Raw genomic sequence first — 14,358 nt, forward strand, 5'->3', positions numbered from 1 at the left:
AAAAATGAGAATCTTTAATTTTATTATGGTGTAACCAGCTGTAAGGAATTACTGGTCTGAAGCACAGTGTGCAATTGTCTTATCCTAAACATTTACTAAAGCCTATAATTCAGAATGATCCTGACTAGTGATGTCACCATTGGCAAGCTATCATTTTTTTCTTATAAGTCTCCATTTCTCAGCAATTAGCACAAATATAGGCACAGCCTAAGTTCAGAAATGCTCAATGTTTTTGGGAGACTGTATTTCCTTAGTGCCAGCTGCTTTGAGATCAAAAAAGATGCACTAAGTTCTGGACTGATCACACTTGATAGTTTGCTGGTAAGCAAAAGAATTCCTGTTTGAGATCAAATTGCATCAGTATGTATTGTTTCCTAAATGCAGGGCAGAATGCCTGCTACTAATGCAAGGATAGCTTGAAATAAAGAATTACCATCATCTTCTGCAAAAGTGCTATACACAACATGAAGTAACTATGCTAACTGTAAGGAAAAAAACTCACAGTAAGAAAATAAATTAAGCTACTTTTATGATATTATGTACTATGAGGCAGCTGATTTTTTGAGTGAAGACTCATCAGGTGCCTAATAAGAGAAGATAGCTGGCACAGCTCCATGGCCATTCCAACTGATGTCACGGTTAACAAGCTGGCTACCATACAAGGCCAATCAGACTACTGGTATTCCACAATACTCACTAATGGCTTCAGCAGCTTAACAAGTGCCAAATGTACAGTGCCATTAATTAGGCAAGAGAGAGGAGTTAAAAACACCCAGGAAGGAGGTGAGATGCCGTTCACCTCCTGAGCAGCCCAGCAGCGAGGATCCAAACTAGCAGAAGGAAATGAGACGGGCAGACTGAGGAGCAAGAGGAAAGTTTCAGACCCAAGGCACAGCTCTCTGCTGTATAAAGCTGTTTGTCCCCCTCCTGAGTACCAGGGCAGAGGGAGGCCGACCTCACACCCCTCCTGTGCTGCCCAGCACACCCACACCGGGCTATCCCCAGCCAAGGGGTATGCTGGGAACTCGTCCTGCACGTGCTGGCTCTTCCTAAATCATTTCCAGTGGGGAAAAAGCTGAACAAGGCTGATTAATGATAAAAATACTTATCTCTTTTAAAATTTATTTTTAGTTCAACGTGAATCACAACTTCCTGCCCCTCCCTCTCCCCTCCTGTGAAGATGTAAGTACCTCCAGATCAATTTTTTTGTTGTTTAAGCATTAAGAGTGTAACACATTTCAACTGCTGCTGATACAGGTTTTACAGTGATGACTGTCAGAGAGATTGTTTGTGCGACTCTTTAAAGAGCAAAAAGGAAAAAATCCCTCCTACAAATGCAGATAAACTTTTGGAATGTAAACATGTAACATAGACAATTACTGCATTATCAGAAGTACTATCCATTTATCAAAACAGTTGAACATTACACTTTCCAACACATATTTGATATGACCCAATCAGAATTTGAAGAGAAACTGTGTACCCTATAAGGGTAACCATGTACCCCTATAAGATAATCATTCCTGCCATAGCTTACAGATGCATTTGACAATACTGATGTCAAAAAAGGAGGGTTTAGTTTAATTTTACCCATGCTCTGCTATTTTTGATGCTTGGCTTAATTTACCCAATACATTTTATAAAGGTATGTAAACAGTTCTGATTTAAAGACCAGAGATGTTTAAATGACATTAACAGATCTGGACTGGTCAATGTTAATGTCTTCATTAACGCAGATACCTTATTTATCCCTGAGCACCTTAAAATTGTTCCCCCCCAAATCTCAGTCAAGAACATGTAACTATTTCACAAGAATGTAAAACTGCATTTGGATAAATCTCTGTCTTACAAATCCCATTTTCCTTCACTGATTTAAACAAAACGAAACAAAACCAGACCTTTTGTTTTTTAACACGTACTGCAATACCTTAACAAAAAATTCACCCTAACGAACAACATCACCTATGGACACACTACAGACTACAAAAATATTGCATAGGAGTGTCAGTGGGCATAGTCTCCCAACATGAGAGAAAATGCAAAGTTTTCTTTAAAACGGTATGGCAACATTCTAATTTATTTTCCTTTTAAAAATCAAGTGGTTTCACTTTATTTCAAAATTGTACAAAATGGCCATGGCTGTTTATATAAAACAAGTCTCTGTCTTGAGAATATGTGAAGTCTCAGGTGCGTCAACAAAGGACCTGGAACCATTCACAGTGCAGCGGAAAGCTTCTTTTGAGGCAGAAACTACAATTCATCCTTCTTCTTTCCTACTCTTTCATGGTCTCTTTCTCTCAGGGTTCGCATGAAAGTGGTGAATCCAGACTCCTGGTTTTGAAGGAAGAAAAATACATGTCACATTTCTGCACACAAACCAAAACAATGCATCAAGAACACTCGGAGCTTCAGTTTCCCAGCAGAATATAAACTAAGGAGCAGTTGTTTAGTTTCTGTACCCCACGGCAGAATATAAACTGAGGAATGGTTACCGCTTCTGCATTCCCTCATCGTGCCATGCTCCGGTCCCAGTGCTGCTCTGCTGCAACACAAGGGAAAAATATCCATGCACATTGCACATGTCAAACTTTGAAGAGGTGGGACACAGAGAAAAAGGCCCAAAAACTCAAAGGACAAAGTAAAATCTGTCAGTAGAAGTGCCATTGATGCCTTTTTGTTGAAGACACTCAAAGACATTTTTGAGCTGCATTTGTATGCTACTTGTGTAATTTGAAAGCAGTCAGTTGGTCATTTGTTGGCTATACACACATTTGCCACTGTTCCTCATCCTTTAACAGCTTTAATGATGATTTTCCTCCTTTTCCAAACACTCCAAAAATGGAAATCACACTATTTTCAAGTATTTAAAATTATTGTCAAAAATTTCAAACCTGGATGCCTACATGCCAACCTCTGTATTACAATAACTTATGATTTCTGGTTACCTGAGGCTGTTGGATGCCAGCAGTTCTGTTTTCCAAGGAAAGCTCTGAACACAGCTCACAGGCTGTGATGGCTCAGATGAGTGGAGGTGTGAACACTGTCTACTGGTACCCCAGCATTACAGCTGTCTGGGCAAGTAGCACTGTTCCCACCCAATGTGACCATTTTTACTTCTAAGTAATCCTGAAACACACCAGTCAAAACTGGCGATGAAGAGGGAAAATACAGAGAGGTAGAGAAAGCCAAACAGAAGTCAAAGTTTGACTTAAAACAACACTGGGGAACAACAAAACAAAACAAAGAAAACAAAATAAATTGAAGCCACGAGGCTGGGATGCTTTTAGAAGGCTGAACAACAAAACACTCTTCTAAAACTATTCACTGTTGTTCGACCGAAAATAAATGATATGACAAGTTTTGGCCATATGTCACCTGGAGACATCTGGCAATCAAGGGCCCCCACCAAAGGAGCCCCATTTCCAAAGCCGTGCATCTGGAAGTCATTTAAAATACACTCGGGTCAGAGGGTGTCCTGACTCTTCCTTGCTTTGGTTGCTTGGGGTGAAATGCCCTAAAATCTCTATTCCGGAACTGCAGTTCCCTTGACAGGCTACGACTGGGGTCATGCTCTTCCCCACAGCCCGTGCTCCAGTGTGGGGTGGCAAGTAGCTGAGAGCTCCTGTTCTATGGGCCATGGCTCCTGCCGTGGCACGTCATGTTGCCCCCAAGGCAGCTGACATCACCCCTCTTCTTCCCTGCCCACATGAAATAATGATGCACCAGCTGGACCACTGAACCAAATGTGTATGGACATCTCCTGATTTAGTACCAGAATCAGGAGCAGAGAGCAGGTCTCCTGGCTCGAGTGCTCTCTCATTTTATAAAGCACAAGGTGGTTGGACAAGGTGGTTCAAAAGTTGCTGTCATGCTGATGAGAAGTTCATTTAAAAGCAAAATCCCTTGTCATTAAAGAGATTTGTGAACAGACCTGGAAGCCATGGAAGGCATTGTGCTAAGCACTGCCTCCAGCACTGCCACGATAGGCGATAACAAACCCTAATCCAGTGCTGCACAAGCAGAAGACCATAGGTCCCCAGAGAGGTGGAGGGGGAACACAGCTGCCAGCAGCAGAGAGACTGTGATGTTCCTGTTGGGTAATTTAATTCTACCCAAGAAAGGGTTGGCTGCACGTAGGGGATTAGTTAGCCCACTTTCCAGCATATGGATAAACATCTCCCAACTGCTGTGGCCACAGAGCACTCCTGTATTGTATATAAATTCCTTTTATCAGCCACCACAGAGCCCTCCTTTAATATATCATTTCTCTAAGTATGGGTTGGAGATGCAAAAATTGAGGCTGAAATTTTACTTAATTGTTGGCTACCACACCCATCTTTACTTTTGAGAAAAGATCCAGAATTGGAACTAAGCGCAGTATCCATAACAACAACTGGATCAGCACCATGGAAAGGTAATTACTGGGGTCCAAGTATGCTGAAGAAAACTGAGAGGAGAAGCTCCATCAAGACTTCCCTACGATCCTGACTAAGACAGAATTTCAGAATTTGGCTTTCTTCTTCATGCTTCTATATAGTTTGGTGAGCTGTAAAAGGAGCAATAACTTCCAGTGAAGAATCTTTTATCAAAATCACTGGATGGCTCGAAGACCCCATGTTTTTCTTGCATACCCCAGCTTTTCCAGGCAATCAACTGCTGCTTGAGGAGTAACCTCCCTCTAGGAGGTTATGACAAAGAAGGTCCACAAATGATTGAACTGCTCCCTTATTTTCAGGCGCTTTACAACCACAGTAGGCATTTCTGCCCCCATTTCTTGCACTCATAGCATGTAATTAGCTGGCCACAGCAGGACAAAAGAATGAAACTTCAGCCCAGGGGTAGATGGCACAGTTTGTCTTCCCATCCTGAATGCCAGGAGTGAATCTGATTCAGGGCAAATGAGATATTTAGTTTCCCCTGTACTCCAAAGGACAGCTTTGTCCTGGCTATAAAACCAATGGTCTGTCACCATTTGGCAGCCTGGTGGACCTGTAACATGTTTGCACTGCTTGCATGCTCCAGAATGGACAAGAGCAGGTCCTGTGATTTCTGGCATTTCTGTACCCAGAAGCAGCCCACACAATAAAACCTCCACTTTCACTCGGTCCAAATTCACTTGCAGACTTCAGCTTAAAACATGAAATATACTAAAAGCATTACCAAATCTAATCCTTTTTTCCTCTTCTCACGTTCCTAAAAATAGATCAAGTATGTTGCTAATGCAGAGATGTACAGGGGTGTGGTACACAATGATTCATCCATGGGAGACACTAACAGAGGCAGCTAAACATTCGTCCATCATGGTGCAAATTTACTCCGTGGTTTGCATTAGCAAGGCAGTGCAGACAGAGGAGACTTTCCTCCCTGTACCACGTCACTTACCCCTCTTTCTCCAGTATATTTCTCCACAAACTTCCCGTAGTTGTAGTAGTTGAAGGTGGGGTAGCCATCAACCCCTTCCTGCTTACACAGGTCGTGATTCTGTCCTTTGGCACAGTCCACTGCAGCGTAGGCGATCTGAAACACAAGAGATCAGATTGAGGCAGGAGAAGACAAAGCAAAACTACTTCATGGTGATGCTGCTGCAGCTTAGCCTTAACACTGAGTGAGACCCAACTCTTCTGCCAAGCACACAATGGTTTCAGTAAGGCCTCAGCTGTGGAGGGAGATCACAGCGTGGTCATCACCTGGCCTACGCAGCTGCACAGCACGTTCAACCCACAGAGCAGAAAACCACCTTCCCAGCCTCCCCACTGAGCTCTGCAGTGGACTCCCAACAGGAAATCCAGAGACTATGTTAGTAAAACCAAATCCAAGCACAGTGGTCACAGCTCTGCCACTCTGCAATATTTTTCCTCCACTTCGGTTTTAAGTGATGAACGGCGACAGGATGACTTTGGTGACAGTAATGACCCACCTATCCCAATCTCCTTCCTGTGGCGTGGCTAATACTTGGCAAAGTTACCAAACATGGCGGGTCACTTATGCAGACTATTAATAGATTAATGATTTCTACCCCAAATAGCTTTTGTAAACTCCACGCACTTCTTCCAAGGTCAAACGTGGATGTGTGAGAGCGAGAGTGTTGCCTACCAGGCAGTGCACACAGGGAGGAAGGCTGCTTGCTTGCAATCTCAGCCTGTTTTTATGTTTCCTTTCCTGTCTTTTTAACATCTATCCTTTAAGGAGGGGACTGTAGTTATGTGCAGCCATTAGCAAAGTGGGCTTTAATTCCTTTGGAAACCTCTAGATGCTACTGTCACACAGACAAACCCTGAGTAGGAAAGAGCTCTCAGCCTGCTGGCAGCAGAGCAACACCCTCCATCTCTGCCTGCTTCCAGACAGGGCAGGGCGAGGAAGCACAGCCTCACAGCCCCATAATGTCGGCTCAGGGCAACCCTAGTTTAGAGCACCGAACCTGATTGTGTGAAGTACTGAGGAGGGGCTGCCCTTAACATTTCCAATGCTGAAATAAAATGTAATTCATAGGCTCCTACTCAAAGCAACTGGACCCTGTGCTGTGATTTCACCCTGACTGTTCCTGTGAGAAGCAGTTGTGGCTCTGAACGAGCACTGCTCACGCAGACCTGCCTGCACAGCCTGGGAGAGGCACTGCTGAAGAGGAAGCAGGTTAAAGTACAAGCTATGTAAAAAACCTCACCAAATTAGAGGAACAACTTTTTGCAATTGTGGGTTACAATTTATCAAGTGCTAATTTCACAGCAGATACATCTTAACTTGAAATTTCCGTTCCAGGCGCCTCCTTCAAACAATCTGATCAAAATACCTTTTGCTTGAACGACTTTAGGGTTGCGGTTGAACTGTTCTTCCATAATTAAAAGATCACTTAATATTCAACAATGCCCTCCTGTTTCATGGTGACACTGTCAAAACGAGAAAACCTGATCTCATTAGCCTAGCAGTAATTAAAGAGATTGGCAAGGCCAACTTCAGTTAATTTGCTTGTTTTGTTTTGGCTTTGAAAGACTGACAAGACAATACTCAGTAAAGATCTTGCTTGGGTCTATCTTCAAATGGAAAGCGCTAGATAAAGTGATCAGTGCTCTTACCTTAAATATTTGGGTTCTGTTTTCTCATTTTAAACATTAATAAGGCTATTACAGAACCAGGACTCTTCAGAGCTATTAAAAACATGTATGATCCCACTTTTTTTTTCTTTTTGTAAACACAAAAACTCCTACTCATTCAAGGCCAGTTAAAACGAAAGGTTAGGAATAATAAACTGTAAAAGAGCTTCATCTAAGTATTTATGCCTTCCTGACCTTAGCAGCCAGCCAAAATTTAGAGCTTTGCTGGCTACTTCCGTGTAAAAGATAGCTTACAATGGAGACAAACATTTATTTCATGACACAGCATTAATGTAGAAAGAGTATTAGAAGTCCTGGTTCCCTAAAATCCAGGAGAATAAATAAAATGATTTTTCCTTACTGCTGTAAATATCACAAAGTGATTACAGCCAGAAGAAGGGGAAGGCATACATGCTCTCATCCAGATATTAGTAGCTGGTCTGAGGCATGAAACTGCTGTGACTGATGACCCATCTGTTCTTAGTGTCCTGGAGATTAAGAAAATTAGTTTTTAGTACACTGGAAGGAAGAGAAGGCTTCTTTATCTGTACACAGATATTTACCTCTCTGTAAACATCTAAACTGGCACTGGTTGGAGTAAAGAGTCCAATTTCATTTACAAAAGGCTTCTGTGAGAACAGCTCCCAGTGAGGAGAGGGTAGAGAGCAGAAATACAATGCTGTAAGTCACAGTTAACCTTGTTCAACGCATCTTGACCTGCTGCCTCAAACAGATGACTGAAAGACTTTAAGGAGGTGGCTTCTGGCAGAAATAAGCTTGAGATACAGATCTCCTCTACGGCACATGGAAACCTAAGCTGGTCCATCTGTGCACTATTTGTTTGTGCATTGAAGTAACACACAGAGATCCCACTCTAAGTCTGTCCACAACAGCAACATTAGCCTAATGCTATGTCTAACCTAGCAGGCCTAATGGGACATGAACATCCGGAGTGGTGTTTGGAGGACATGTCCACGGTCTGTTTCTCTGCAATGCTCCCAATGCAAACTCCCACACAGCCCCACAGACTCACTGCTGCTCCTGCAAACACCACTTGCAGCCCAGCTCTTCAGAACACGCCCGTTTGGTTATTTTTACGGCCAGCAGGAGGAGAGAAATGGCAATTTCCAAAAGCCTTGTAACTCATAGGGACGTGAGCGAAATTCACAGAGAGACGTCTAATTCCCAAGACTGTATCCGAGGCTGCATTTCAATGCCTGCTGCCAACAGTGGCTGAGTAAGAGTACTTAGAAGAGCTTGAGTGATTACTTTAGAGTGGAAATGTTAAGGCAGCCTAAATATAGAGGTTGCTACCATCTCTGTGCACTCATTATCATAGCATCACAGTCCTAATTGTCTTGCCTGTCTCACAGCGGAAGATCAAATATAGTGCACTGCAAAGAAGAGGAAAGTAATGCTGGAAAACACGTGTAGCAAAACACACTTCTGGACTGAGGACCGACTCTTATCTCAGTCCTATCAACTCCACAGAGTTGAACTCTGAGACACACCAGAATTTCAGTAAACAGCACCGATGTCCTTTGCTTCCTTCTGTTTGTGTTTTCATGGACCATGAGTATTAAACTCCACTGCTGGTACAGGTGTCTCCTACTGCAGCTTTCAGCAGAGTGAATTCCTGCATGACTACACATGAAAAGATGCAGCCCACAAAAAGAAAGGCTTTGCATGATCCACTGTAGGGAGAGTTTCCCCTCGTTCTCAATCCTCTTAGCAACAATTACTTTTTCTGCATCACTAAAGAAGAAAACTAAGTTGGGGAAAAACAACAACCTGAAGAACCTCTATCAAAATGTGGTAAAAGACTTCTGGAGAATATTAATCTCAGAATTGATCTTCATTTCAACTACCAACAACAATTTACAGATAAGTTCACTGGAAAGCACAGGTTAGCAAGACCTACATGCTTTGACCTATAAACCCATAAACTTTATTCAACTGGAAAACGCAAACATAAGACATCCCTGATACATACCCAGGAGCCAAGACACTTGGCATCAACTCTTATGAATTCCCTCTCATCAAGGGGAAAAAAACTCCTCTAAAAATCTGTAAGAGAAAGAGACTCTGCTAACACTGGTCTAACACTTGTGTGTGTGTCCATTATGGAAAAAGCCAGCCTAACAGCTTTCAGAAGACAAGATTGATTTTATGCAGATTTTGATTGTTAGGGCTAAAATTTAATTTCTTGAGCTTTTTTCTAGCCAGAGAGAAAAATCCACTGAAAAAACATTTCAGGAAGAAAAAAAAGTTATTGCTGTATCTGCAACAAGCACAAAACTCGAAGGGATTATGGATTCTCTATAACCTAAAGCTTCATTGCCTTAAATATTGACAATACATCATTATATACAAGTTCTCTCTCCAGGGCCAATACTGTTCAGTAGCTGTAGCAGGAATAGAATAGTTATCAAATGAAAAGATAATCAATCAGAGACTGTGGACCCCAGAATAAGTTTCTTGGAGTACATTCAACTTTCTTAGTGTTACAGGCAATTCCTCACAACTGGTATGCAGCCTATAATAATTAATAATATCAGGTGAGTATGTATAACAATGCACAATAATGATAACAACAGCAACAACAATAACCCCATCAGACAAGTACACACTTCTCCATAGTCAATATAGTTGAATATGACTCTAGAAATATCTGGGACCGGAAAATATATCTACCTGAAAAGAGAAGTCCACAACAATGTTTCATGGTTTTACCAAAAAATTGGGAGCTTAACTACAGAGTTGCAAACTTAACCCTGCATGGCATTAGAGCATGAGCGGTGCATGACCAGCTCTGAAGAGCTCTTACAGGAAATAGAGCATGGCATATTTTTCAGATGAAGTGGTCTGATCACAGATGCTGAGCTGCTGCAAAAATCAGAACTTTTCATTTAGATGCTTAAACAGGAGTGGAGCTATGCTGAAAACGTGAGCACTGATCTCAACTGTGCCTCAACTGTAAGAGAAGAATGATGCCTTATTTTGTTACTAAGTGTTAGAGGGAAAAATAAGTACTTGCAGTCTAATCTAATCATATATCAGGAATCACAGTTCCCTTCCAGCAGAATTACGAAACAACTTTTTTGCTCTAGAGGGATTTTACAGTTAAGAAACACAATTACATCCAATGGTTCAAATAAATGTGTAGAAAATTGAAAGTGGGATCCCTTGACCTTCCAGGTAACTCCTCCTTTCTGTTCTTAAAGCTCTTTCTTTTTAACAGCTTGTCTCCCAGTCACCACGTGATAATAAAGTAAAAATACCCCCTGCAGTCCTAGTTGCTCTCCTCTTAAAATATGTACTGCCACACACTGGTTTATTGATTCAAGGAAATAAATCTCTGCTAGAGCTAATATTGACTTTTGTTATGAAAATGGAAGTGAATAACTAACTGAATATTGATTTGAGAGAGGAATGATATTCGATAAGCTTAAAAAAAAGTAAAAATAAAATTGCAACACGGACATAAGTGCTTCAACCAACATTTTTAAATTATGGTCAATTCCAGATGACAATTATCTGATTACTAGAAAAAAAGTGCCTTTTGTTGCCAAATGTCTTAAAAGCACCTATATATAAGATAGATCTGCTTTCTTCCCTATGATTGCTCCATAGTTTTCTACTTGTATCACCTGTTCCGGATCCTAACAGCAGTTAGGAGCTGATCTGCTAAGGCCTGTTGCAATTCAGCTATTCAAGTGAGTTCTCAAAAGTGAAAGGCCTTGCAAATGGGAGATTGATTATTAGTTGCCCAGATGTGCCGCGGCAGCATTACCAGAGCTGCAGTTCATCAGCTGTTCTCAAAGCAGGGCTATTTGCAAAGGGAAGATCCACGAGCAGGCACTATGATGTACAGTGCTCACATCACCATATTTAATGAGTCTAATTAAAAAGAAATTCAACACATGCCTTTTTAAGCAAATAGGGATCAAATTCTTGGCCAAACTAAAATATTAACTCATTTGGATAACTCTGTACAGTCATTTCATTGGTATAATAATTTTAAACTACGGTTCCCAATACACACTGGGGACCCACCAGTTTCACTGCTGTCTGGCAGCCCCCCATTAACATCTCAGCTCACCCCATTTGCTGCACCCTTTCCAGCAATCTCTGCCACAGCTGTTCCTGCACAAACCCACTAGAATCCAGCTGTGGTGCAATGGTACAGGAACACTCTTCTGTGAAAATGCAGAAGACTGGTCAAAGAGCAGCCCCCATGGGGAGGTGCCAGAGATTTGTTACTGAGAGGCCTTGAGGAGTCAAGAGCTTTCCTTCAGCAAATCCAAGCTGGAATATCACAAATCAGTTCCTTCAAGCTGAACTTTAGGATCAGCCAAAAGGCCGAATGTAGATTTTTTAAAGATTTAGTGTTCAAGAGACTGTGGAGCAGTTACTGAACATGCCTTCCTGCTCTTCAATCTGTTCAGCAAAGTGACAATCCCCACATTTGCATTTTCTGACGTGCACTGGTCACTGCCAGAACTTGGCCTGCGGAGCGCAGGCCAAAGGCTCTCCCCTGGCAGCTGTATGCAAAGACCACAGAGCCCCGAGGCAGGAATGCTCCAGATGGATTTTTTTTTCCCCCCCTTCCTTTTTCCTTTTAAATAACTGAAACAATAGGCTAACTGCTATTGAACTGGCCTCTCCACTGATCTGGTATTACTGGCACCAAATTTCTCCAGGCAGATGGAAAGACGAGAGGAGGCTTTGGTTTGTGGGTCACACCCCGAGCTGTGTTTTGCAACAGCCACACAACTGCCCCAGGCCTGCGAGCAGGCCTGGGATTCCTGCTAAAACCACCAGCAGTGATGTGGCCAAGGAGGGCTGACATTTGGGGCCAATGTTCTGAGCAGTGCATTTTAAAACTCTGACTCCAGCAGTGCAGATGATGAAAAAGTACAGAGCATTACACACAGCCCCGGGGGAAGGGGGGGGCTTCTGTGCCAAAACCACCCCCCTACAGTCAATCTGCAGAGCCAAAGACACGCATTTAACAGCTCCAAGCTCTGCTCGTCTTCAAAATTCCAATGTAAAGGATCCAAGTCTCCCAAAGGATACCTTTTAAGATACCATTTATAGCCAATTCAAGGCTGGAATGTTTTTGATTGTACTTTGGCTTCTGCAAAATTAAATGTTTAATTAAAAGACCACCCTTATTGAAAAGAAGATACAGTTTAAGTGCTACCATATTCTGTTAAAGTGAAAAACCTTTCTCTAGGGGAAAAAAAAAAGACACTACTACAGAAATGAAGTAGCAAAAAGACATTACTACTAAAAATGAAAATTACTAATCTTGTCCTGTTTTTAAAGAAGAAATACTTCCTTCCTCTTAAGCAGTGATTTTACAGAAGTTTGAAACCCTACAGAACTACAAATTACCTTGAAGGCTCACTCAATTTGAAACATGGGAATATGCCCTGTGCTGCTTGTGGGAACAGCAATCTGCCCTTCTAAAGTCTTAAACAGGTTTGTTTTCTTTTCCACAATGGCACAAACTGGCAGCAAGAAGCACCTTGGCAGGTTATAGCTGTACACAATTAAATAGGGCTCCTGAGATAGTCAATCCCTGGCACTTTCATAAGTCATTGGGGTGGAATAACATCATTTTCCCTAACTGCACACACCTCTTTAAAACTGTACCAGCCTTAATATTCCCCACTGGCTCTCATGTTCCAACTCATTACATTTTATATCTCCCCACTTCAGCCTTAAACTGAAGTCAAGAGTTGCAACCGTCAATCACTGCTCTGCTCTTGGAGTCCTTTCATAACCTGCAGTCTGAAGGAAAAGCTTCCCAGGCCTGCATTTCACACCATCACCATGTCCCACTAACTGTGCCATCATTCAGATTGCTTGTTAATACATCCTGGGGCTCTAATAAGCCAGTTTCCCATTGTTTGGTACATTTGTTTCATCTCCTCTGACTGAAATTTTAATGAGTTTAGGAAAGAGAGGCTTCATTGGGAACTACCAGAAGAGTAGGAAAACAAGGATACTTTCTCAGAGATCTCAGAAACAAAAAAGTAACCAAAAGGCATTTGAGCAAACTAATTTACAGCAGTAAGAGAACTAAAAGCTGCATGCCTCTGAATTTTCTGTGTGCCAGAGGGCAGAAGTGATGGACTCCTAATTTTATGCAGTCAGTGATACAAGACTGATTTGTTTCTTGTCAATCTGATATATTTTCTGTGAGTTACAAAACAGATGAGAGGAAAATAAAAAAAATTTTACAAAAATCCTTCTGTTACCGAGTATAACTGTTACAAAATCACCTCTTCATTTAGAATAGAATATGGAATTGAATAGATTATTTCAGCTGGATGGGACCTACAAGGATCATCTAGTTCAGCTGCCTGACCAATTCAGGGCTGAACAAAGGTTAAAGCTTTTTGTTCAGGGCTTATGCCCAAATGCCCCTTAAACACTGACAGGCTTAGGGGGCATTGGCCACCTCTCTAGGTCACCTGTTCCAGGGTTTGATCACCGTCTTGGTAAAGAAATGCTTCCAAATGTCCAGTGAGAACCTCCCCTGGCACAGCTTCAAATCATTCCCATGTGCCCTATCACTGGATCCATGGAGAAGAGCTCAGCACCTCCCTCCCTATTTTCCCTCCTCAGCAAGCCTGAGAGAACAAGTTCCCTAATAAACTGCCAAATCTTTTCCATGCCATACCTAAACACAAAGCAACTGTGAAGTTAGAACAAATTTGGAGATCAGAATGAATTATAGTTCACTGAAAGATAGCAAGAAGGTTCCTAACTGCTTATCTGGTTAAATCCAGGGGCTCAGTGCTGAGGGTTTTTTTCTAACTCCTAGATCTACATATGCTCAGTTAAAATGGTTCAGCTGAGGCAAGGAAATTACTCAGTCTGTGCTTCAGTCACCAGATGTATTTTCAAGGCCAAGACATGAGGGTCCTAGAAGGGTCTGACATACTGGGCTCAGTATGACAACTTACAGAAATATATTATATTTATACTATGCAAGCAAGGATTAGTTACATGACTGAGGTCTTCTGGACTACTACACAACTTGTGGTTTCTCCACATGCACCCCAATGACTGATAAAAGTTGAATGGAGATGATGTAAATTATCTTTTTTTAATCCCTCGGGGAGAAAGAACTGTTCCTCACTTCATAGAGATGAATTCTTACACAAAAATTTAAACATAAAAGACAATACATTAAAGAAAACAGAATAGGTTAAAAGTGTAACTCAATTTGACCAAAAAAGATACAACCCCTAAA

At 41.8% G+C, this 14,358-nt stretch overlaps 1 protein-coding gene across 1 annotated transcript in view; it reads right to left on the minus strand.

The window, feature by feature from the left end:
• PDIA5 (protein disulfide isomerase family A member 5) overlaps positions 1-14,358 on the minus strand; it is a 101,370-nt gene continuing 87,012 nt past the window's right edge. Inside the window, exons 16-17 of the mRNA XM_027885120.1 lie at positions 5,383-5,517; positions 1-2,331 (exon numbers count right to left, since the gene is read on the minus strand). Coding sequence (XP_027740921.1) covers positions 2,251-2,331; positions 5,383-5,517 — 216 coding nt within the window. The 3' untranslated portion in view covers positions 1-2,250. The remainder of the gene's footprint in view (positions 2,332-5,382; positions 5,518-14,358) is intronic.

This window comes from Empidonax traillii, unplaced genomic scaffold (genome assembly GCF_003031625.1).
Source record: "Empidonax traillii isolate 1590-97213 ecotype Southwest subspecies unplaced genomic scaffold, ASM303162v1 scaffold161:size1573837, whole genome shotgun sequence".
NCBI classification, from domain to species: Eukaryota; Metazoa; Chordata; class Aves; order Passeriformes; family Tyrannidae; genus Empidonax; species Empidonax traillii.